This window comes from Anomalospiza imberbis, chromosome Z (assembly GCF_031753505.1).
Source record: "Anomalospiza imberbis isolate Cuckoo-Finch-1a 21T00152 chromosome Z, ASM3175350v1, whole genome shotgun sequence".
NCBI lineage: Eukaryota > Metazoa > Chordata > Aves > Passeriformes > Viduidae > Anomalospiza > Anomalospiza imberbis.
This window is the reverse complement of record NC_089721.1, coordinates 8,739,872-8,765,225: the sequence shown is the minus strand read 5'-3', so window position 1 is coordinate 8,765,225 and position 25,354 is coordinate 8,739,872. Positions and strand designations below refer to the sequence as shown.

At 42.2% G+C, this 25,354-nt stretch overlaps 1 protein-coding gene across 3 annotated transcripts in view; it reads right to left on the bottom strand.

Moving 5' to 3' along the window:
- LOC137465267 (phospholipid-transporting ATPase ID-like) overlaps nucleotides 1-25,354 on the bottom strand; it is an 83,945-nt gene that overhangs the window by 9,890 nt on the left and 48,701 nt on the right. For all 3 annotated transcript variants that reach the window (XM_068177217.1, XM_068177216.1, XM_068177218.1), the window contains exons 10-22: nucleotides 21,513-21,671; nucleotides 20,744-20,832; nucleotides 15,557-15,753; nucleotides 14,218-14,426; nucleotides 12,106-12,149; nucleotides 10,391-10,556; nucleotides 9,408-9,596; nucleotides 8,384-8,499; nucleotides 6,894-7,058; nucleotides 5,266-5,377; nucleotides 4,093-4,198; nucleotides 3,143-3,290; nucleotides 144-327 (exon numbers count right to left, since the gene is read on the bottom strand). In XM_068177217.1, the coding sequence (XP_068033318.1) occupies nucleotides 144-327; nucleotides 3,143-3,290; nucleotides 4,093-4,198; nucleotides 5,266-5,377; nucleotides 6,894-7,058; nucleotides 8,384-8,499; nucleotides 9,408-9,596; nucleotides 10,391-10,556; nucleotides 12,106-12,149; nucleotides 14,218-14,426; nucleotides 15,557-15,753; nucleotides 20,744-20,832; nucleotides 21,513-21,671 (1,884 nt within the window). The remainder of the gene's footprint in view (nucleotides 1-143; nucleotides 328-3,142; nucleotides 3,291-4,092; nucleotides 4,199-5,265; nucleotides 5,378-6,893; nucleotides 7,059-8,383; nucleotides 8,500-9,407; nucleotides 9,597-10,390; nucleotides 10,557-12,105; nucleotides 12,150-14,217; nucleotides 14,427-15,556; nucleotides 15,754-20,743; nucleotides 20,833-21,512; nucleotides 21,672-25,354) is intronic.

Sequence of the window (25,354 nt, the reverse complement as noted above, 5' to 3'; positions counted from 1 at the left end):
TCTGGGACACAGACACTTGTTTCTACAAAGAGGGTGGTACAGGAGGCACTCAGATATGTATTCCTGCTGCTAGCCTACCTCAGAGAGCAAATACCTCTTTGAGTCAGTCTGCTACAGCATGCTAGCTGTTGGCCATCACTCACTTTTGATCATGCTGACATCATTGGCACCGTCTCCGATCGCCAGGGTCACAGCCTTCTTGTACTTCTTCACCAGCTCCACCACCTGGGCCTTCTGCAGGGGAGTCACCCGGCAGCAGATCACCACTTTGCACATGCAGGCAGTTCTCACCAGCTCCAGCTCCAGGTTCCCTTCCAGCGCGTAAGCCTGGAAAGGAGGAAAGGGAACACTCACGGCAGGCTCACAGCAACTCCTGGCCTGACAAAGAGGGTGCAGCGAGGTGGCCATGACAGCTGAGCCAGGCTCTTACACCCATGTGGGTGAATCCATCCACCCAGCTGCAGGAGCATCCACACTGCCCATCACACCATGCACCCTACACCAACAAGCTTGCACTTTGGGTGCACCACAGCTGGATATGCACCACAGCTGGGTATGAAAAACAGCTGGGTATGCACAGCACCTACTCTGGCTGATGTCACCTGACAGAGGGCAGAAGTGTCAAACACCAAGAGCAGGAAGCTGCTGCAGGGCCTGAGACAACTTTGTGTATTTCCATGTGAGAGAGTCTCTGCTCATCCCTCTTGGATTACTATTTAAGCTCTGGGAGATAAATAGGAAAGATTTAAATTTGTTAAGTGCCTAATTAAAAAAAAAAAAAAACGTGTAAAAAGTTAAGCTCAGGTGGGCATGACAAAGCAAACCACAAAACTAGGGAGAAGGCTGCTTTACTCTGAGTGCTGACCTTTTAAATCATTCAGCTGTGTTATTGCTATTCGAGAAGCACTGAGATAATTGGATGTCTAGTCACCCCTCCAGCTCTGCATGAGGAGGAGGGAGCAGTGTGAGCTTTTCAAATTTCTTTCACATCATGCTTTATGGCTCTGCTCTTTGTTGTCTCTTTTAAGCAGACATGTACGGAAGGAATCTACAAGGCTCACTCCTGCTCAGAGCCATTACAGCAGGCCCACTGCCTTGTCTGTGTGAGGCAGACAGTCCTTAGGTCACATATTCTTTCTTTTTGAAATAGAGAGTTGAAAGTCACCAATGTCCCCTTTTTCCTCTGTCAAGGCAGCAAGCTTGCTCAACAAGAGACATTTTCATGGTTCAGCCTGAGTACTGCTGGTCAGTGCAGAGATGGCTTTTGCCTCAATATCCTCACTGCACAGCACCAGCAAAATGTTATCACTTTGTATATTAATTGGTGCAACTGCATACAAATAAAGTGGCATGATGATGCCATTAAGGATACTGACAACTTTCTGTTCACTGCTTTCTTCAGGCAACACTACATGCGTTCATAGTCTGGCACTGCCCTCCCACCCCTCTACAGACAGGGATAGAGCACTGAGCAGGTGCTGTGTGGGGGACAGTATCACACCACTGTTCAAGCTCATCGAAATAAATAAATGACATCTGGATTTGCCTGCACTGTCCTTGTGGCCCCCACCAAGGAGAAAGCCATAATCTTGGTGAAACTCATTGTGCCTACTGTGTGGACTGGCTGCTCCCACACAGCCCAGATTGTGTGGGTCATATCCCCTTGCCAGGGTGTAGGTGAGTGTGTGTTTTTCCAAGAATATAAAGAAAGCTTTGCCATCACTGTCAGAGGTGTTCTGCTAACAGAGTACTCAGGGTCTGTACTGCAGGCTGAAGGGATGGAGTAGGAACAGGCAAGGGGCTTCCAGCTGATGTCCATGCAATGCACATGGACCAAACCTGACAGACCTCTTCTGTGCTTTGCAGTGCGAATCCAGGGATTATGGCCCTGGAGTTCAAGGGGAATTGAGTATAAAAGAGGGAGAAAGGGTACTTAACAACCTAGGCACTGTCTGAGAGTGTTTGGCACATGAGCCAAAAGTAGAAAAAGATGAGATTTTCTTTATTTGCTGGGCTGGTGTAGAGCTGGAAGTGAAAATTTCTGGGCTGTCATTAAGAAAGGTAGCAACCACAGGGAACAGAAGCACCCTGTTTCTGGGAGGTAGTACCTCCCGGAACTTTCTAAATATGTCTATTTGCTATGTCTGTTTGCTTTCACTGAGATCTGGGAAAGTAAAATACAACAGATAAATAAACCTGACATAAATTAAATGTTCCTCACAGACAAGTTTGAATTGATCTAAGTTGTTTTTTCTTCCCTCTAACTGGTTCTAAAAAATTTCCTAATATAGATAATTTTTTGCAGAATTTCACTGTTCTCAGCAGGAAGACATTTCACCCAGAACTCTCTTCTCTCAGTTTAACTCCATTACTTTCTTTACCTGTTATAATTTTGAAGAGTATTACCAAGACTGATCAGATTCTCCAGGCTCAGAAATCCCAACTGACTCAGTTTCCCCCTATGCTTTCCAGTTCATGCCTGACTCAGATTTCTTTGTACTTTCTTCCAGTCTGGTCTTACCTGCTTTCTTTCTAAGCAGTTAATGCAAAGATTAAGCATCAAATAGATGTGGGATAACCCTCTGCAGATGACAGCTAACTGTTGTTTTAGATCAACAGTGAGGCTTTCAGAGCCACGCTTCCCAAGCAGTCTATTCTGTCACAATTTCATCTGGAGTGTGTTGCTTCAGTTTGCTTGGAAGAACATTGTGGGAGAGAGTATCAATATATTAGCTAAGTCATAATATCTATATTCTATAAATTAAGCATATCTGTTTTCAGCTATATTTAGTAGAATATATCCTTGGCATTGAAACCCACATCTCATGTTATCTTCTTGCTGCAAACACAAACCTCATTATTTTTCTAGTATGTTTCCAGACATTAAATATGATCCAGCTACTCTATCCCTCTTGTTCACCAAAGATCAAGGCCAACTGTTCTCTGTTCCTGAAACATCTTCTGAAACATTGTCTGTCACCTTTGATGTCTCAGATAACCACTGAACCTAATCTTCAGTAAAGAGAAAAAAAAACCTTGTCCCCTAGAGCTGAATTTTTAAAGCATTTTTCAGACTTCCAGTATGTCTTGCAGTAAGCTCCTCAGGGAATTCATCCATACCAAGGCTCTGAACCTTCCTTACCAGGCTGTGGCCAGTGATAACTAGACCGTACACCCCATTTGCTTGCTCATCAGGTATAATGATTTGTTTTTTCGACGATTTTTCAAACTGAATGTTAATTTCATCACTGTCCAGAAAGGAGTCTGGTTTCATCTTTTTTCTTGCACTCCTAAAAAAAATATATATATATATATTTATACATATATATGTTTTGTAAGAGCAACTTTATGAAAACAAAACAAAAAAACCCAATGCTTCCCTTTAATAGTTTAGTCCATTTTTTCCTGTATCCCTAGAACAATATGCCTTGCTTAGCTGCTGCCTGCACAGATCATCCACATTTCTGAAACTCTAACTAGTGTTGCTAAACTTCTGCTAATTTTAAGTCAAACAAACCATCAGAGTGCCATTAAGGATATTATCCTGAAAGACATCCAATTTTCTGTGCATGTTGTCCAGCAGCCATCTACTCCAAGAGAAAAGGACTGCAAACCTTTCCCATTTTTCAACTTTACCTAAGAACCTGTGTCTACAGAGGAGGTGAGGAAGGAAGGTAAGTTCTCAGATACTGCTAAAAAATATCCAGACAAGAGACATACCCAGACAAAGGACAGCAATGTGAATAGATGGCAAGAGCAGTACAGCAACAGCATAGCCCAAACCTGGAGCCAAAGCCTTTGTAGCTCAGGATCACTTCTTGGCCAATTTCAGCTGATACTCCCTATCTGACTCTGCTTTCTTATACCTTTATTTAATTTGAGCTCTTGGATCACAAAGCTTCAGCATTTACTCTGAGAGGAGATTTCTACATTGTGTTTAGCTTCTGGATCTTCCAGGGAGGCAGCTCTCCCTTATCTAAGGTCCCTGAATGAACTGCAACAAGGAAAGCTGACGGGGAAAAAGAAGGTGGAATGACACAAAACACAAATACTGCTAGTGCACAGCACTGAAACTGTTTTTCAGCCATTTACCTTAGCTCATTCAGTACGTCATCAGATGTGCTGCCTTCGACAATGAAAACTTCTTCCATGTCATCATTCAGCAAGTTGCAGGAGTAACCAATATTCATTGCTGTCTCTGAGAATGATAAACCAGGAAGATAATCCATCTCAGCATCCCCAGATTCACCCACTTCTGTGGCCTTTTTGTTCACATGACAAAAGCTCTCTTTCTAACTCAAAAGAGATTGGAGCCTTTCAGAGTCAACAGTAAGAGAGCCAGGAGAGTCACTTTGATGGATATACCAGCCAATTTGACTTCACAAAACCACAGGAAAAAATAACTCTACCAACATGAAAAAGCTTAAAATACCCTTTGATCAGCATATATATATAAAAAAAAAAAAAAAAAAAAAAAACAAAAAAACAAAAAACCACTTCATGTTGATTCAAAAATTTTTTCAGGATTTTAAACTTGCCCTCTCCCTGCTTTCAGGAAAGCCCCAAACCACAATTCTGAAAAAGAATATGACATTTTGTCCTTAAATTCTGGAAAAGATATTTTGGTATTTTATAGCAGAACTATTGTATTTGGAACATGGCAAAATGAAATGTTTCATTTTTCTCAAAAATTCTCTGCTCGTGTCTTGGATGAAATTATTTGCAAACACTTTTGACCTCCCTGAAACACCATTGTTTCAGTGAAAATACTATGTCTCCAAAAGAATTCACTGGAGTCTATTTGCTGTTCTTTCCATCTCCAAAAGCCTATGTTTCCTCCATTTCTATTTGGTATGATAAGAGCCAGAAACAAGCTGAAATGCACCCAACATCCACTATAACATGAAAGTTTCTGGAAAGCAGGACAAGGTTTTTTCCACCTTCTTCATCTGAATGATCAACTGGATGAAGGTGACACCTTTTCACAGCTTATGTCAGGGACTATGGGATGCTTAATGTCACCTCTCCAAAGGCAAAGGATTCTGCCTTCACCCTGCTTCCACTCTCATGACAGAAATTAAAGACAGGCACAAGCTAGTCTTCTGGTCTAATTCCAGTTAACTGAAATTTTGCATAGCTGGCAATGAAGCAAAGCCATGTAAGTTTGTCTTCTGTGCAGTTTCCAAAGAATGAGAACACAGGTCTTAGCAGAACCACCCCACCAGTGGAGGAGAAGAGAAGTATCCAAAGCTGTGGTGCTTTTACCTTGCTTATCTCCAGTGAGAACCCATATCTTGATGTTGGCTTTGGCAAGAGTCTCAATTGTCTGTGGGACACCATCCTGTAGCTTGTCCTCTATGGCTGTGGCACCTAGCAGCTTAACAGAAATGGCAGGGAGCTGGTTAAGTCCTCCCACTGCTACCAAAGGAGAGAGCACTAAACCTAATTATTTAAGCAAACACAAATGAAATCCCCAGGAATAAGGTTGTACTGATTGACATTCTTCCTCAGCAAATTTACTGCACAGAGGACAGCCCTGATCCTGCAGATGTTCTAGGCTTTAATCTCCCCAGGCTCTGATGGATTATAAATATGCATGAAATTATTTGCAGATAGAGCTTTAATAGAGGGACAAAGACACTCTGGATCTGTGTCCCCAAACCTCCTCTGGTGTGCAACTTGATCCCAGGTGCGCTGTACTGCAGATGTCACATGGCTGCTAAACATCTTCTCCAGCCCTTAACAGACCTGTCCCCACCCCTGGTCCACATTATCACACAGCTACACCACAGACTGCTCAGGACACAAACCTTCATTATTTTTAAGTTACCGCTCTTTCTGCTGTAGAAGGAAGTAAAGGCTTTAACCTGTAGTCTAAGAGACATGGAGGTTTCACTGCTATTTCGGGTTTCACTGCTACCACCTATCTCCTGCTACTTGGAGACTAAATTCAGAGGTTGGCTTTAAGCCTGGGATCCCTTTTGGCATCCTGAGATGTCCATCATACATCAGCTATGAGTGTTATCAACGTTGGTAACAGCTCTGAGGGAACTTCTCTACAAGGTCCTCAAAACTGTACAATCCCTGTTTTACAGTAGTTCCTGATCCAGCTAGAGAGACTATGCAACTTCCAAAGGCCAGCATTTCCCCAGCTCACACCTGCTTCTTCCCTGAGCACTGCTGGCATTCTGAGCATGCAGCTAATGGAAGGAGCTAAGGTGTCTGCCAGGATTTCTGGGGTTTCAAGAAAGCATTGCCACAAGTGCAAAAGTTGGATTGCTTTTCTTCAGATCACACACATGCTTTTCATTCATTATTCATGGCTCTAAAACAAGGGCAAATTCTCCAGGGCATTTCAAAACTGTAACAACACTTAGGGAGAGAAGAATGACCCGAAGATCACAGTTTAGCTCTATTTCAAATTGACACAAACATGTTCATGGATATCATCTACCCATTCTGCCCAGGGCTGGAAGAACAAAGGAGACACTCTCATGGGCACTGGAAATTATTTACTGCCCGCCATTTCAAAAGCTGGAAAATAAATAGATCAGCCATTTGCACATACAAAGGATAGCTATGAAATATTTGTGTCCACATAATCTCCTGAAGGCTCTGGTATGTCACTTCATCATGAGAAAGCTACTCTGACACCTACGTGGGTTAAAATAAAACCATTCCCCTGAACTGGTGGCTGACACCTCAGTTGTGGGCTCCTGATGGAGGTGCCAGTGAACACCCAGGGCTGTCATGTTCTGACCTGCTCCTGTCACACAGCCCACTGAGCTGTTTGCAGAGCAGTGTTTACCAAAGTCACACTGAGCTGTTTATTGACAAACCACCACCCTCACTGCCTCTCCCAGAGCCTGGCCCAGATTCCCTGAATTACCAACCATTAGGTCTTTTTCAATCTCTTCATATAACTCCGACAGTTTGTCTTCCCGTCCTTCCAAGGCAGTGCTTGCTTCATGGTGACGCCTGATCCAATCCTGAAAGTAGTCTTCCTCCAAGCTCTTATAGGCCACCACGAGTGTCCTCAGGCCTTCTCCAGCAAACTCCTGCAAGACAGTGGTGAAACAGATGATCCAAGATCCAAGAAGAAGAGTCTAGTCACCTGGGCTTACAAAGGACCTTCAGAACTCAGACTGGTAAAAGCACCTTGGTAAAGTTTGCGGAGGAAAGGTGACAAAACGACACCTTAGGCCACAAATGTTGGGGTATTTTTAAATAGCAATTACAGACCACTTTATCATTACCATCTGTGGTCCTTATGGAAAAAAAAAACTCAAAAGGGGTTTTCTACTTTCTGACTCTAAAGCTTTTCACTAATCAGGCATTTGTTTCTCAGGCTTGTAATTCTCAACAAGAGACCTAAATAAACACTAAACACAGCCTCAAATTTTGGATGTGGGTTCAACATTTTTAGGGTATGAATTCTGGCTGAAATGCACAGCATGAGCACAGATAGTTCATAGCATCTCAGCAAGCCTAACTGTGCTTTCTGATGGACAGTATGGACCTCAGTGTTTGGTGGAACAGCAAAGATGCATTTGTGAAATGCATCTCTGGGAGGTGTTTCCCCATGCTTGAAGTAAAGGTGCATCAGAAACAGGTCAAGGGTCTTCTGAATGTCCTGCATTGGATTTGCCATCTTTGTCCATATTACAGAATCATAGAATGATAGAATGTCTTGGGTTGGCAGGGACCTTAAAGATCATCTCATTCCAACCCCCAATGCCATGGGCAGGGACACTTTCTTCAGAGCCCCATCTAACTCGGCCTTGAACACTTCCAGGGATGGAGCATCCATAGCTTCTCTGGACAACCTGTTCCAGTGTCTCATCACCCTCACAGTAAAGAAATTTTTCCTAATAATTAATCTAAATCTTCTGTCTTTCAGTTTAAAGCCATCAAACCCTTGTTTTATCACTACATACCCTTGTAAAAAGTCCCTCTGCAGCAGTCTTGTAGCCCCTTCAGGTACTGGAAGGTGTTATAAGGTCTCCCTAGAGCCTTCTCTTCTCCAGGCTGAACAACCCCAAATCTCCCAGCAACAGGAGAGATGCTCCAGCCCTCTGATCATCCTCATAGCCATAGACTCACTCCAACAGGTCCATGTCCTTCTTATGCTGAGGATCCTAGAGCTCCCTCGATCTGCTGACTGTCCTGAAGTAGTTCACATGGCACCTGGTTCTCATGCTTAGGCAACTAATTTGAGACCTAAGGCCATAGAAATTTATTTGTTTCTGTATTCCATAACTTAAAATTGGCGCTTAAATGCTGTTTCTAAAATCTGGTTTTTTTTTTTTTCCTTGAAGAAAAAGTATGCTGGAGAAAAGGAAAACATCAAATGCAGAGATGTTGTTGAGAAGGAAGTTCTTACATTCAGGTGCTCTGTGGTCTCCTCTTTGAGAGAATTGCAGGATGGATGAAGCAGTTCATAAAGAATGGTGTCGGCCCCCTTGCAGTACAAAGTCAAGTCACCTTCTGGACTCCGCACTGTGAGGAAGGGGAAAAGAAATTCTACAAATCCCAGACTGAGTCTTTTGGGGTACAAAGCCCTTCCATCAAAGCCAAGAACAGTTTCTACAGGTGTCTGAATTTCCCCAAGTTTTGGCAAACTCCCAGGAATCAAGACAAGTTCTGCTTAGAAAAGAAGAGAGTGCATTGGTCTGAGCAGACACTATGTTGTCCCTACAGGCAGGACTTCACTCAAAAGTGAAGAACAACTTGTTTTTAGGGAACTGGACCTACTTCTCCTATTTTCCTACCAGTAAACTGTAACTACAATTACAATATTCCTGAAATATTAGAGTAAGTTGGAGTGTTAATAAAGGCTGCAAAAACTTTATTGAATAATTTTTCAATTTTCTGTTTGGGAAAAATTTGAAATTTGTTTATTGGAAAAAAATGTTTTCTCAGTTTGTTCTTGCTTTCTCCTATCCTACTTCCTCAAATTTTACTGAAAATTTAAAAGCTGATTAGAAGAAAGACCTTTCCTGCATTGTAATGAGGGGAGCAAGATATATGAAAAACTTAGTGTCTTTAGAAGGCTGGCTTGCATCACTGTGGTCCAGATGTTGAGATTTATCCCACCTGCCTCCTTTAAGTATTTTTCTGGCACTTTTGCTGTGTAGTTATAAAGACAAGACAGCCCATCTCCAGTCTATCACTGTGGTCCAGATGTTGAGATTTATCCCACCTGCCTCCTTTTAGTATTTTTCTGGCACTGTTGCTGTATAATTATAAAGTCAAGGCAGCCCATCTCAAGTCCTCAGAAATAAATGTTATTCAGAGCACATTGCAAAGGAGGTCTCCTAGAAAAATTCTGCATCATAGCAGAATGAGGGACAGCTCCAGAACCTGCTAAAGTCAGGAATGAAAGAAAGCAGCCAAGGGGAACATACCAATCACAGACATTCGTTTGCGAACATTGTTGAAATCAAGAATAGCCAGAAGTTTGTAGATTTTTGTTTCTCCCATTTCCACGACAGTGATGGTCTCTGGTGTGCGAGCCCGGAACACAAATCCAAAGTTTCTGGCAGCAGTGACTAGGGCTCCCTCATCAGGAGATTGTGCTTGATACACCAAGTTACCTGACATGCAAGAAAAAAATGTAATGTGGCTTTTGACTTATTTCTGAGCTAAAAAAAAAAATACAAAACCTGAGACATAATATAGCAGTTACCCCTTTGCTTTTCTGTCTATTCACAGAGGTCCAGCACTAAAAAGCACCTTATGTCCACACATCTCTATGAAGTCCCACCAACCCATCCTCCAGGACAGTGCAAGAGGCCCCCTGGATTCTTTTGGGGATTTTAGTCACTCTCTTTGGAGTCTAATACCTCACTGAGAGGACAGGTTCCTTGGGTTTAGCCTCTTCTAGTTAGATCTGCAGGTATTTTTTCTGATCAGTATTTTCACTTTATACCTGTCAACTAACTCTAACTTTTAAAGCATAGCTTTCATCCCATCTGGGATTTGAGGAGGCTGACCTAGTAGCTGTGGGAACACTGGGTGAGAGGAGTGAATGAGTCTCCAGTGGATAGGTACTCTAAGTTCTTTGCTTTCTGGGGCTAGAAGCAGAGTAGAGAGAGAGCAGGGCAAGCCTCTGCCACCTCAGGGAAGCTGTGGCACCTGCAATTTCCGCACTCCAGAGATGTGGTGTTTGCAGTAGTGTCAGCTCCACCACGGGAACACACAGGGAGTGGAGGCCCTGGTCCTTTCTCTTCCCATGTGGCATCTCCAAAGACACTGATTTATGTGTAGCCATACACTACAGAAAATCACCAGGGAGCCAAAAGGACCAATAACAGCTTCTGTGGAGAGAAGACATGCTGTGGTGCGAGTGAACATAACCACTCATTCCAGTGCCTTCAGCAGTCCTCACCTTCCTTCTTCTCCTCTGGCATCACTGTGTGGCAAAGTGAGAGCAGCCGGAAGAACCTGTGCGTCGGGACATCATTCAGCTTCACGGCTTCAACCAGGCTGTGGTCATAGAAGGCAAACTTTGGGTCGGCTAATGGGTTGTATGAGAAATCAACCTTCTCGGTGTTCTGAAAAAAACATGCCTTGGTATTATTTGTTGAGCTCTCACATGGCTGTACACCAGTCCCTGCCCAACTCTGCCCCTGTCTCCTCCTCACATTTACAAAGGATCCTGCAGGGCTGGCTGCTCCTGACAGAGATTGGTGGATTTAAGGAAGTAGGAGGTCCTGAAAGGTATTTAGTCATGGGACAGGACAAGCACCAGATGTGCCTTTCAGAGCAGCACTTAGGCTAAGAACCAATTAGCTAAACTGCCTCTCTGAGCAGCAGCTAATGCTCCAACAGGAGCCCTACCAGTGGATGCCTACAGCAAAGAAGTGCCTGCCTTCAACACATGCCTGCTTGGAAGCATCTTGCTTATGATGTCAAAGGTTGCCTGTGATAGTGGAATGCAGGAGCCCAGTTTAAAACAATTTAAAAGTCTGTCTTACCCACCATGTTCTCCCAAAGTCAGAAAAAAATCCTGATACGAAAAAAATAGGACAGACAGGTGAAGTAAAGGTTAAACTCCACAGGCACTACACATTTTGTCAAAAAACAAGAAGCCCCAGGCAGAGTGGAACAGACTGGAGAAATGTCCAGAAGCTTACCACATGATGCGTCATGGAGTAATGGACTGCCAAGCCTGCCTTGGACAATTCTGACTCCCACCCCATCCCTGATGAGCTCAGAGTTTCCAGCATGGGAATCATCCTTTTGACCTCTGCACACTGACATTTAGCACTCAGCCCAAGAGCACAGACCGACCCCTCCCACACTCGACTGCTCAGCAAGGTCCAGGCACAGCAACATTGTGGGTGTGTGGGTAGCAGGACTCTGCTCCAGAGAGTGTCACCAGCAGCAGGGTGGGGTGGACAGTTGGCAGGAGTCCAGTGTGTGTCACCAAGCAAGGCTGACGGAGAGAGGGCAGGCTGGAGGCACAGTGCTCAGCACAAACAGCCTGTTTCAGTGGGCAATTTAAGATCTAAATGGATTGGAAATGAATCATTGGAATGAGGAGTGGGATTTTCATCATCATCTTGCTGTTTGTTATTTGGATTACTGCATGCAGCTTTCAGACATTTTTGAAATGAAGACGTGCATTTGTGCCTGCGAGCAGAGGCTAAACAAAAATGTAAAAATGACACATTTTTACACTTTCTGAAGTCCAGACATCAGAGGAATTTGACAGTGGCCTCACTATTGGTGTGAACTGCACTCACTAATTCCTTGCTAAAGCTTTAATTAACTGATAAGGTTAATAAAATTCACCAATGCCCAAGTCTCCAACAAACACCAGTGGTCAAGTGTCCAAGAGAAACTGTGCATGCACCAGGATGTCAGGTGAAGCAGAGGGGACAGTGGGCTGTCCCTGACCTGCAGGTTTAACCCAGGCTTACTGGAAAGGAACTTAATTCTGGGAATTCTCTCACATCCAGAGGAACACACATCTCTGTTGTGAGCATCAAGAGCATCAACTCTTGCAGGGTCAAAAACATAAGCTGTGCAGGGTTGTGTCCACTGGTACTTATCCAGGTCCGCTGAAAGCACGGATCCTGATAGCACTTGAGCACTTACCTCATTTATTTCTATCCTTTGCCCAGACATATCATACACATCACCTGAAAGCAAGAAAGATGAAATTATAGCCACAAACTGCAGGTAAGTGCAGTCTCTGAGCCACAAAATTGAGTAAAGTGTTTCTAAGTTTCTATTTTAAAAGTACATTGACATGGGCACTGATGACTGATGATACATAGCAATCAGTTTCTATGTTTGTCCACGACAAAATCTGGAGACTGATAGATGCTTGAAACACAAAGTAGTTACCATAAAAGTGACTGGCTTTTGAATAAAAAATACTTGTCTTGAGCTGAACACAGAGAGAATAGTGTTTCTAGCGCTAGGTAGGAAAAAAAAGTGCTTCCAGGGATTGACTTCTCTTGTGCCTTCTCTTTCAAAATCCAGCTCCTGGATCCTACTATTTGCAGCAGTCCCTGGACACCCACAGAAAAGGAGTTCTCAAAGCCCATTTTCCCCACATCTAGATAGCAAGGCTGTTCTGTTGATTCTCCCTGAATGGATGATCTGGTCATAGGAATTGAAAACATGTCATCTCAAAGAAACATTATTAGAACTTCTGCCTGGAGAAAAGTATCATTTAGGAAGGTCTGGACTGTGCCAAGGGCAGCCAGTCCCCAACACTTCATTGAAATAAGATCGAAATGCAATGAGTTATAGGAATGATTGACTTGTGTTTGCACCAGCAACCTCAGCTGTGACCAAAATCAATTGTAGTGCTGGTGTGCCTTCACAAAGGCCTCAGGAGTGTAAAAGAAACACAGTAAACACCTCTCCTGAGAACCTATGCATCAGCTGATTCCCTGGGAACCATAGCCAAGAGGCTTTTGTACATCTCCTTCCCTGAAGCCTCCAGAAGAGAGCAGAACTTAATCATTGTTTCTGACATTGCTTTCCAGAATGCTCCTGAGCAGCAGAGAAGCACTGTGCTAGGAAGAAGCTAAACATTTAGAAAACTACAGGCAATAGATTGTTTGCCTTCTTTGCATGTGTTTCCCATTCATTTCTTGAACCCTTACCCTGTATGTCACCTGTTGGTGGTGACATGCACTTCAGAAAAGTCAACTAAGGACACTTGATAGGAGAGATTTCAAACTCCTCATTAGCGGTACTAATGTTAGATATCATAGTAACACTGTTTGAGATAAGGTGGTCTCTAAATATACACAGATTCATAGGAAGAAATATCTTCTTTTATTAGGTCAGCTGATAGCACTGAGAAAAGATGCAAACTTTCTGGCACATTATTGCATCAGGAGGTCTGACACAGGCAAAGCAAGCATCCATATACAAATAAGCAGTGACTAATTTCTCTGGGGCACCTAATGGTGTTAATCAATTAGGTAGTTTACAAAGTGCTAGCACCTCTTGAGCAGTATGAAGAAAACTGCCTGGGGCCATAGCATGAACAAACCTTTTAAATCAAGAACTTCTAGGATCTAACAGAGCTAACAACTCATGTTTCCCATTTTTTCCAACTCCCTACAAACTTTTCTGTCTTCTGGTAGTTGAAGAATGTCAGGTGTAAAGACAAAGACCAGGTCACTAACTACTCCAACTACCTGAAAAGGATGTGCAAAATCACTGCTCATGACATGAGAAATTGCTGAGAGAGGACAGTGTGAGAAGCTGACAAAATTTGCAGATGAGCCCTATGAAGGATGGCTGATTTCATAAGTGATTAGGAGGGAGTGAGTTATGTGAGTTACATGTTATATTTTGCAAGGTTAGCAATACCTGGCTAACCATGCCAATAATACTATAAAAAGCTGTGATTACCTAACTAGTGGTATCAGAAAAAAAAAAAAAAAAACAAAAAAAACAAAACACTAATTTGAGTACAGATGTAAATCTGGGACAAATAAAGAGAAACTAATAGTGTTGGGGTAGTAGTGGGGCAGAAAAGGGAAGATAAAAGAGTGAGAAAAAAGGGGAAACAATTAATACATGGCAAGTGATGCAATTAGGCTGTCCAGACATCCCTGATGGATAGCCTTGCACTTGATCACTGCAGCTCCTTACATGGCACTCTCTTCTGGATATCAGATTTAGTCTCTGTGCATGAAGAGGCACACAGTGAAGAAAACCCAGAGAACAAGACAGACCTACCATAGGATTTGCCATTGATGGAGCACTTGTTGAAACACATGATGTTCTGGGTGAGGGTTCCTGTTTTGTCTGAGAAGATGTACTTGATCTGCCCCAGCTCTTCGTTGAGTGTAGTGGTTCGAGCCTGAGCTGGTGTGTCATTCAGCGGGTAATACATTTTACGGTCCCAGTCGATGTAGAAACTGTTACCCAAGCGTATAATCTCCACGCTGATGAAACAGAAACAGAAGGTGATGGAATATTCATTAGCTTAAGGGACAAGCTCTTTATCTTCAGCACCACCATTATCAATTGCAATTGGAAGACAACTTTGAAGGTAATGACAGGTTCAACTCATCTGCCTTACCACAGGTGGCCTGTGGTAAGGGATGCTGAAGCAAGTCCCAGTGAAACGATCTGCTAAATTTACAGCAAACTCATTTCCTTTGTTCATAAAGTAGTACTATATAAAAGTACTTGGAAAGTTTCGGAAGTGTTCAGACGGAGAAGCGAGGCAGGAGCAGTGGATTTCAGTTAGTGCCATCTCAGGAGATGGTTTCCAGTAGAGCTGTGGGCTGAGCTGAGCCCACTGCTAGGGGATGAGAACAGCCATGTCTCCAACAACAGAGAGCTCCACAACAAGAGAGCCATTGTGTCACTCAGTACCACCAAAAGAGTGGCATCAGCTCACAGATGACATGATTTTTCACCTTGCTGGGTGACATACTAGAGAGGAATGGAATTCATTCCTCATGTTTACTGACACAAAAGAGAGTCTCAGTAGCAAAGCTGACTGAAGGTAGCTATAATGATAAATTGAACAGGGCTGTGCAGTGTCTACCCCAGCCCCAAGTTTTGAGAGCATCACAGACATGCTGCCTACCTGTCACTCGTATCTATCACCAATAACCAACACAGCTCTGCATTGTCTGGGAAGAGAGAACACTCTCAACTGCTCATATAACACCAAGTACTTCAACTTGGTACCAGTACCTGGTAAGTACCTGCCTACTTACCTGACAATCCTCACACAGTCCTGAAGCCACCTCGAGGAACAGGCCATTCATTCACTGTTAGAAAGATGCTAATGGTGGCAGGCTTCCAGCCCTGCTCCTATAGCATCCTACACACCTACGCCTCCCCTTTAATTGCAAAATCCTCTCCTCTTCCAGGGCTTACTGCTGTCCCCACTCCAACCCTGACAAAGCCTTCTGAAGGCATCAGAAACAAGAAAAGCTGTGGTTTTGTAGGAGCATCCATGATGGGGCTGTGTTAGGTTTTAAGGAAAATGCTGCTTCCAGTTAAGGCAAAAGCTAAATCTCTCCTAAGATCAAAAGTGAAAGGAACTTCCAGCACATACCTGACGTAGAGTGAAATAGGTACCACTGTGTTTAAAATGATCACGTATGACCAGAACATGAGGAAGCCGGAGTAGGAGGCAGAGTTGACACCCTCTGCCCAGGGCAGATAGACCTGGAAGTAGTAGCCCTTATCATGCTCCCAGATACCATTGCCAATGGCTAGGATAAGACACATCAGTGCTAAAAATGCAAAGATCTGGAAAAAAAAATTGCAAGACAAATCAAACAAATAAAAACCAAAGATAATGTATTGCATTTTAGAAACAAGGAATTTATTATGCACGGGTTAATCAGAAGACCCTAATGGGACAGGGCTGGATAGCCTAAATCACAGGAAAATGTGCCTAGGGATGAAGAGGAAAAAACAGCAAAATTATGATACTTTTACCTTGAGGACAAAGCTACACAGTGCAGAGTCTGGCAACTTGGAATTAAAAGTCCTCAAACAGCTGGGTATTTAAATCCCAAGCAGACATCTCAAATATGGTGGTTACAGCAGTCTGTTGTGCAGCAAATCTCATTAGAGGAGAGTTGAGCTGAGGGACCTCAAACATCTGGCTGCACACTTGTGAAGAGAAACTGCCTGAAGGACTTTACTTGGCCATTTGCCAGATGTATCACAGTCTTCTTCATAATTTCTGAAAGACTGCTAAGTATATCCAGCAGCATACAGCCTGGAATTTAGCACTGGATATTATTCTGATGGTTAGAGGAGAGTTAATTGCTTTCTCAAAGGTAATAGTTGCCTTGGTATTTGCCCTCACAATTTGATTACATTTCCTTTGAGCAAACAAAAAGCAGCACCAACTAGTGATGCGTATCCTTGGGCTTTAGAGAAGCTTGTTTCCTGAAGCCTAAAGTAACCAGGGCAACAGCAACTGGGAAATAAATTTCAAATTGGGAAACCTTACTGAAAACTGGGGCTTGCTCGGGAACACTATTTAACAGACATAAAAACATTACATAGGTCATAAAGCATTTTTTGATTAAAAAAAGACAAGACTGTCGCAACACATTTATTTGGAAAATAAGACAAAAATAACAGGAAGAAATAAATTTAACAGAATTTAATAAAAACTGCAAGGAATTACAGAACTGTGAATCTCCAACGGTAATAAAGAATGGAGAATAGAAAAAAATAAAGTAATAAACAGGTGTGTGAAAAGCAAATGTGTTAACAGACAGCCCTCCAAGAGGAAGCAGAAAGGAAGAAGGACTTATCTGCCTTATGGCAGATGAAAAAGGAAGGTTATGTTCACTGACACAGAGCACTTTGTGGCTCTATCTGCTAATAAGCATTTTCAATGCAGCAAGTCCATCTAATTCAAAGATGGAAGCTTAGAGCATAGTTTTTAAACTTTAGTAAGGTTAATTTTTAACAATGCTTTAAAAACTGGGAAGACCCACCATCTTGGAATCCTGCTAATATAATTACAATATTTGTAAGGTAGAAATGGTGATGGTGGGGGATATAAACTGCAGTTAACTTGTCATCCTTCCTGGACAAATGACGAGAAAAAATTATTTTGGCACAGTCTTTTCCAAACATTTGACATAAAACAACCAATATAATAATAAAAAAAGTGAAGATATGGAGTCAATAGGCTCACAAAAGAGCAATTAAAAATCATCTTTTGTAAGGATAATCATTAGGGAGGAAATATCAGTAAGTTGGACCATTATGTAAAGGCCACACAGCAACAATCACATTAAAACAGTAATCAACCTTTTTAAAAAACAGTAATTGAGGGAGAAACATAGAAATGTTGATGGTAAAGCCAATATTTGTACTGCTGAGGTAATCTTTGGAAGGAAGAAAGATACTTCTGTGGAGCAATATGAATCACATGGTGAAAAGTTCATGCCTGATCAACTCAAGTTTTAATATCAAAAAGCCACAGAAGGGAACTGCAGTGAGAAAAGGTGGCAGACTGAGTTTCAGGGGACACATTTATTTCACACATGAGTAGTAGCTTTTCTATTTAATTGTGCAAAGCCAAATAAATTGCTCAGCTTGTGAAATGGAGACAATATTGCTTGCTGGTAAGGAATGTGGTGCAGTGTTTTTAAACGTCTGTGAGCCAGAAATTAAAACATACTTCAATCTGTGCTATTGTAATTATAAGGACTTAAGGGTATTTGAGAGGCATGACCCACCTCACTGCCCCAGAGGTTAAAAATTATCCGTTTGTAGAATATCACAATCCCTGTAGGAATTTCAGTGTGTGATTCAGCAACAGAAATACATGTGCAGCAACACAGGAGCTGAACTTTCCTAAGGTGTCCCTGCCCATGGCTGGGGTGTTGGAACAAGATGATCTTTAAGGTCCCTTCCAATTCAAACCACTCTGATTCTATACCACAGCAGCTCTTGCCTACAGGCTGCACTTGATTTATGAACATTTTGTTTTCTGTGCACTGGGCATTTCAATGTTGTCACAACCCCACTCATGTGCAACCCTCATGCTTACACAAAGCCCACTAACATGCTGTTTGATCTGAAACAAATGGAAAGGACCAAGCAGTTAAATGCAGCCCTCGAGATTAATTTCTGTGCACAGAAACAACTGCGTGCAGGGTGCTGCAATTGTAACCACAGCCCTGAAGAGAACAACATGAAAAATCATTGCTTGTGCGTGCTCATGGAGCTTCCCAGTATGAACATCATCCCTCCCTCGGTCCTGCCCATGCATTGACTGCTAAAGATCCTCTTGGTAAGAGTTATGTAAAGAGGAAGTGACTTTTGACTTCAAGACAAACATTGACTGTTGGACTGTGAATTAAAACAGTTTCAGTTTCTTAATTGGTACTTTGAATTCTGCTCTGGGATTTAAAGCAGTCTGTTGTTTAAGAGGGGAATGTGAGAGCTCTCTTTCTCTGCAAAATTTGCTCCCCCTAGCCTGCTACACAGCAGCTTTTGGAGATAAAAGCATTTCTGGAGCTGGAAAGTGCATCCCCAGTGGAGGAACATTAACTTCTCTCTCAGATAGATGAGAAACACCTCCAAATGTGACAAAACAGCTATGACTGCCATCTGGGAAGATTTGAGTCTGATTAACCCTTGTTGGGGCAGACCAAGGGAACATTTAACAGGTGCTCCCTTGGCGAACCTGCTTAAACACTGCTTTGTGCCTGGAAGTTTTATGGGCAAACAAACACAAAATAATTTTGCCAGTGTTAACTTAGAGTAAGTTTCTCTACATTTAAATTACCTATTTATAGTAAGTTGTGGCTGCTTTGTATTCTCCAACTCAAGAGCACAATATACTGCCTGTTTTTTATGACCACACTCTGTAACCTTTGACCACCCAGTGAGCTGGAAAAACCCAGTGCCACATCCCCTTAGGTGTGCAAAGAGTCTGGTGTTTAATGTATGACACAGCTTTACTTAGACATCAAAATTTTAGGTTCCTTATAAATGTGTAAAGGAGACAAACACACCCTTGGCTCCTCCAGCGCCCAAGAGCCCAGGCAGAGGCTGATGCAATAGGCTGCAACTTGCTCAGTTTTTTTTTAAACAGAGCCAGGAGGTAAATTAATCTAATTTGTTCTTATACAGAGAGGCCAAACAGATTGAAAAGTCCTGGGTGGGACCCTTGGCTTGTGAAAGGAGATTTAGCAAATCTTAATTGAACATTAAATTCTAGATTCCCGGTTCAGTTTTCCTCTGCTCTGTTTCTGTGCCCTGTGAATCCCTCCAGAGCCCATTCTCCTCTCCAGTCAGAACATACAGAACACCTATGAAAATGTGAAATTCTTCAAATGCTTGAAAATTTTTGAATGTAAGATGCCCAAACCTTGTTTGGTTTTGCTATCCACTTAAGGGGAGAAAGGGAAGAAAAACACTGAGGGAAACAAGCTGATCATAACCAAACTTGATAAACCAAGATTTTCCTGTGGTAGAGATTGGTGAATGATTATTAAAATTAAGGGCATGTCCTTACTGTACACAGAGCAGGACCTCAAGAGGTATTGAATTTAACCCTGGAGTGGCTCTCTGTGCTGTGGTACTGCTGGGCATCCATCCCCAGGCTCACCTAAAGGACTTTTGGGATCTCAAGAAAAAAAAACCAGGAATACAGAGGCTGAGATGAAATGTGGAGGTTGGAGGGTGGTGCCACCCTGGAGATGTTTGTGCTCTAAGCCCCTGTGCTGAGCAGGCATGAAGTCAGAGAGGGCAGGGAGAGCTCAGGACAGCCTTGCTGTAATGCACAGACTTCTGGTGGATGCCTCCCCTAGGTCTTGTTCCAGTGCTTGGGAATGGATCCTGTCCCCAGACAGCTGCTAGGGGGATCTGGAGAGCAAGAGTAGTAGGGAAGAAGCAGGAACAGTGAGCACTGACCACCAGACCTTCCCAGTGTCATAAGCTGAAGGTGGTGCAGCATGCATGGGAAAGCATGACAAATTTGCACTCAAAGGGAAATAAAATCTGAAATGAAAGACCTTTTCTTCAAGCAACATTGATTAAAGTAGTGTCAGAGTGTATGTCTTTCTTCCCTGAGTGGCTTTGAACTCAAGCAGTAAAATCTTGAGAGAGTCTGCGAAAGAATTACTATTTCTGCCTGGAAGTATTTGCCATTTATTAAAACCGCTGATGAGCTTAACCCTCAAATTCGATCTGTTTTTCAATCTGAGAACAGTGCCTGCTATGTAAGATTAGTGTTCTCAAATTTCCCAGCTGCTTAAAACACCAGCTTGTGAGCATTAATGAGACCATGTCTAATAATTTACCCTAACGTGTTAAGTCAGGAGCTGGCATAATGTAAATTAGCAAACTCAGTTACCAAGTCCTATACAGATATTACCAGAGATGCAAAGAAATGGGGAGGAAGAGAGAGAACTGCTAATGTTTATTTAAATAGAAAATGATAAAATTGCTAGAAGGAAAAAAAGGCTTTGCAGGCTTCAAAATATTTCTCACACAAAAATGCAGAGGAGAAAAGGGAGAGCAGAGTAAATGACAAGCTCAGAAGGAAAGTCCTTAATTCTGTCAATGTAATGGCCTTGCTTTGCAGGATGGGCTGGCAGAGGCGCTGCAGAACGCAGGCTGCTGATAAATTATGATGTACTTTTTATTTTTATCATTAGTCACTTCTGATATTCCCCCATTTGTGTGGACAGAGAGGTGGAGCATCTGGAAATGATGAACATGTCTGAGGAAAGGAAGACTCATTAATCAGACTTACCACCAACACAAGGACATTCATGAGCCGATCAATGCTCGTTCGCTTAAAAGTTGTTTTTCCGCTGTTCTGCATGAGTTTCGTGTCTGGCCCTGGAGATGAAGCACACTTGTTAATTTTAGTAATAAAGCTTAGCTGTTCTAAAGCTGATTCCCTCTGGGGCCCCACTGTGCTTTTCAGCATAAATAACCATCACAGCTCTCATGAAGTCAGGTACACACAGTTTAGAGTGCTAGTGGGAAACTTGGGCAGGAACAGGTTAAGTCATTTGTCTGAGATTATATGGAGAGAGTCACATAAAACCACTAAACCTGGACTTTGACTCAACTATTTTCTTTCAACATTCAACCCTTCCATTCAGGTTTAATCACTTTTCACAGTATATTTGGTATTGCTATGTTATTGGTGACATATTATGTATTATTTCACATGTCTAGAGGAGTATAGAAACAATAGAAGGACTATGCTCATGGAAAGCATAGAACTAATCAATAATATTATTGATGACCCTGAAAATCTATGAAAACCACATAGAAATGATACAGAGTGTTTATTTCAATACACTTGAGAGAATTCTTAACGAAATTTAATTGTTACATTCTTTCTTAGTCATCGATCAAAACTCCCCTCCTGTACTTTGCTGCTTGGATTTCTGAAATTTTTTTCTCCTCATGCCTGGTATAAAGACTTGATTCCTTTGTGCATGCTGGGTGTGATGTATCCCCATGCTACTGCTGGGCTCTGCAATCGGCATGTCAGTCTTTTTACCTACCAGCATAAATAACGAGCCCAAAGCACCACTCTGTGTTCCTGATAGTACAGCCCCTCAGCAGCATCTTCTCGTTGTCCAGGGCATATTTCTCTCCCCGAAGAGTAAGAGTTCCTGTGAATTTATCCAGTTTGTTGTTTGGTGCCTCACATCTGACTTCTCCTGTAAAAGGAATGTAAAAGCAAAAATGGAAATCTTGGTCCAGAAAGGTGTCATCAATACTGCATTCCCAGCTGCTCCTCAGAGAGACAGTATTTCACATTCTAGTTACAGCTGACTCCTAAACCTGTCATTCCTATTCTGTATCTTATATTTACTGATGTTCTGGGATGTTGCTCCTTCCCTATATTCATCTCATAATTGAAGGGACCACAGTGAATTTGGATTTATCCAATTCTTTGAACATGGCAATTTTTTATTGGTAGAGTACAAAACAAAGTTTCCACAGCTTCTATGTGGGTGAGAAGAAATGTTCAACCAGCAACATACTTTTAATCCATTCACAGCAAATTCATAATAGTAGGATGTCACTGGATAACTTTAGCTAAAAGTGCTGACATCAGCTTTTTTCTTATTTTATTTTCCTTCAAACTGCAGGAGCCCAAGTGAATAGAATCATAGCCTAAAGGCTGCAGAAGAGTAATTAACTGAGGTGTCTTTGTTCACTGATTTTTAATTTCAACTGTTTTATAACTCACATCCCAGGAGCACATAAAAAGATGACGCTACCTTTGGCCACTGAGCTGACACTGTAAGTGATCAGAGTGTCTATTGCCATGCTTTATATTTATTTCTTGTAATAAAATGTGTTCAGATACCTCAGTATAAAAATTACTATTTAAATCAACCACTGCACCTGACATTTAAAGATACAAAGCAGAACCCTGTGGATGTATTGAGAACTGGAAAATACAAATAAGCCTTATTGAAAGGCAATCTAAGAGTTGAGTCTGTTCACTTAATCAGCAGTTATTTTCATCACAGGCTATAAATACCTACTAAAATACTGGCATTTGCAGAGACTACAGTTCTTCTAGCTGCTCTCAGATTTACACACCAGGCTCAAGAGACTAGAAAAAAAATCCAGAGAAGTCCAGAAGAAAAGTACAGCTTAAAGTGTCATGGTTGTCTTCACCACTACAGATGTAAAATCAAACATTATGCAAATGATAAAAAAAGCAGCTCTAATCTAGGGAAGAAAAACCATCAGACACGAAAGACTGAATAATTAGGAAATTCAGTGACACATGTGGCATGAGAATTCATACTAACAACTGCATTGCTCTTCTATTTTATCATCTGGTTAGTCCAACAAGGACCAGACCTGTGCCCCATCACTCCTGAAAGTCTCTAGTAACCAGGCCCATCTCACTGCCACCCTCACAAACACCTTGAAAAGCACCAAGGAAACAGGGGCTTTGCACTGGAAGCTCAAACAGCACAACACAAAGCAAACCCAGGGCATGGTCTCCCACCAGGAACACTGTGCCTGCTGTGGGACAGTGCTCCTGTGAGCACCTCACATGTCCACATCTGCTTTCCCATAAGCGGGTGTGTCTAGGCTTTTGACACACTGATTTTGAGATCAGAAGGGATTCATCCAAAAGAGACTGACCACAAAAGAGTGAGAAGCTCTAAAGATCCTTCCAGGGCAGCTGCATTGAGCCCAGTAGCTCTGCAACTGAGGGCACCACAGTCAGGCACCATGCCTCCTGTCCCCCTCGCCCAGCAACAGCGATAAGATATCTGGAATACATTTCAGCTGAAAGGGTTAAATACTGCCAACTGAACTGTGATAAGTAGAGGGTAACTGAAAAGTATCGTTGCCTTTCTGATCTCCCAGTTCCCCAAATCAAACAAAGAAATTCAGTGTTTTGCAAGCATCTTCCTTATCTGAACCATCAAACAAACATCATAACTCACATTAAGCATTCCACTGAGTGCCTGTATTAGCTGCACAACCCTGTCTTCTCTTCCTGTCTTAAGTAATTAGATAAAGAGTTACATAAATATTTAAATATTTCTACTGAGGTTTGCTAAGGGAAATGAAAGGCTGGGTCTGATTCCAGGCACTCTTCCCAGTACACTGTCAAATATAAATCATCCTGGGAACCATTTTATTCATTTTAAGTATTGTGAAGAGGCCACTTTTATTTACAACATAAGTAAAATAGAGATTTGGAGAATAAATAAATAAATATCCAATAACAAAATTCTCAATTTTCCAAAATATTTTTAAATGTTTTTTTAATTAAGCACTTCCAAAAATAGAGTGCCCTTAGATAACCATCATGATAAGCATGCTTGAAAAATTATCTAAGATTAAGACTTTGCTTACAAATTGATAGACATTTCAGCCTGCTCAGGAAAATAATTAAGGCATGCCACTCCAATTATTAACATTAAGCATCTAACTTTACATGTAGAAGCATATTTCTCAAAACCTAAAACACTCAGAACCTCAGCCACCACTTCAAAAGAAATCCTGATGTACTGAGCTGACACTTGGCAAAACCCACACATATTATTGCATAAAACCTCAACAAAGAAGGCAAAAGAAACTACCAGAGACAGTCTCAGCTATGCTCTTTGCCACATCCCCACCACTTGTCCTGGAATCATCTACTCATTTCAAAAACATTTTTTTTCCTAAAATTATTTTCCCTCTATATCTAAAAGTATTTCCTGAAAGCCTGCAATCCTTGAGGCGTTCCAAGGACAGCAGCATTCATTCCACTCCTTTCCATAATAACTCCTCCTATAATCTTGACCTCATATCTAAGCCAGCAAGGCACTGCAGAACGTGACTAACACCACTTGGTCTGTTCCCTCATCTTCTCTCCACAGACAGAAGATGTGTGAGCATGGAGTATTCTGGTTTTGACAGGTCTATCTCCTTTCTCTGTGTATGCTGCTAAGTATTCTCTGGCATCCAGTGACAGGACACATGGGAATGGTTGAAGTTGCACCAGAAGAGGTTCAGACTGGACCTCTTAGGAAACATTTCTTTACTGAGAGGGTGACCACTCACTGGAACAGGCTTCCTAGAGAGGTCATTGACAGGCCCCCAGCCTGTGAGGTTTAAGAGGCATTTGGACAGTGCCCTTAAACACATACTTTAATTTTTGGTCAGCCCTGAAGTGGTCAGACAGTTGGACTAGATGATAATTGTAGATAATTCCAATTAAAACATTCTATTCTATTCTATTCTATTCTATTCTATTCTATTCTATTCTATCTTGTATTTGATACAGAAAACAGTGCTAAGAAAGGACACATTTCCTGTTAAGCCCATCTATACTGCTTGCCTTTAGATATTTTAAAACTCAGTCTTTATTGTTGCATTGAGAGAGGAAAGGAACGGCTTCAGGGTGAGGCTTCAGGCTGGGAAGGCTCACCTGTCCTGTGTGCACAGTTATTCCTCAGGTCTGTGTGATGTCTGGGAAATGCCACTGATCACAAGATAAATGTAATCAGTGCATCAGCATTGCTACATCAGTGTGTAAATGTTTTGAACTAAGCATAAGGTTTTGGGATAACAGTTTCCATTGTGCCGTTATGTGAACTCTTGTGCTGCCTTTCAAGGGGGGTAGTCTCAACTTGTACTGACAGACACAAAAGAAAAGTGTCCATCCAGAAGAATTGCCACCAGTGCAGTGTCAGGTCATAACCATGCATGGCACCAAGGCCTGCAAGCAAAGAGGGACCTTTTCCTTTAGATGTGGTGTTGATACCTGCTGTACAGACTGCAGAGTGCCTGTTCTGTTTTGCCAGTGCTGTTTCCAGAGAAGAACTAGCAGGGGGCAGTGGACAGTTTGGAAGGAAGAGTCCCAGTCACTCTCTCT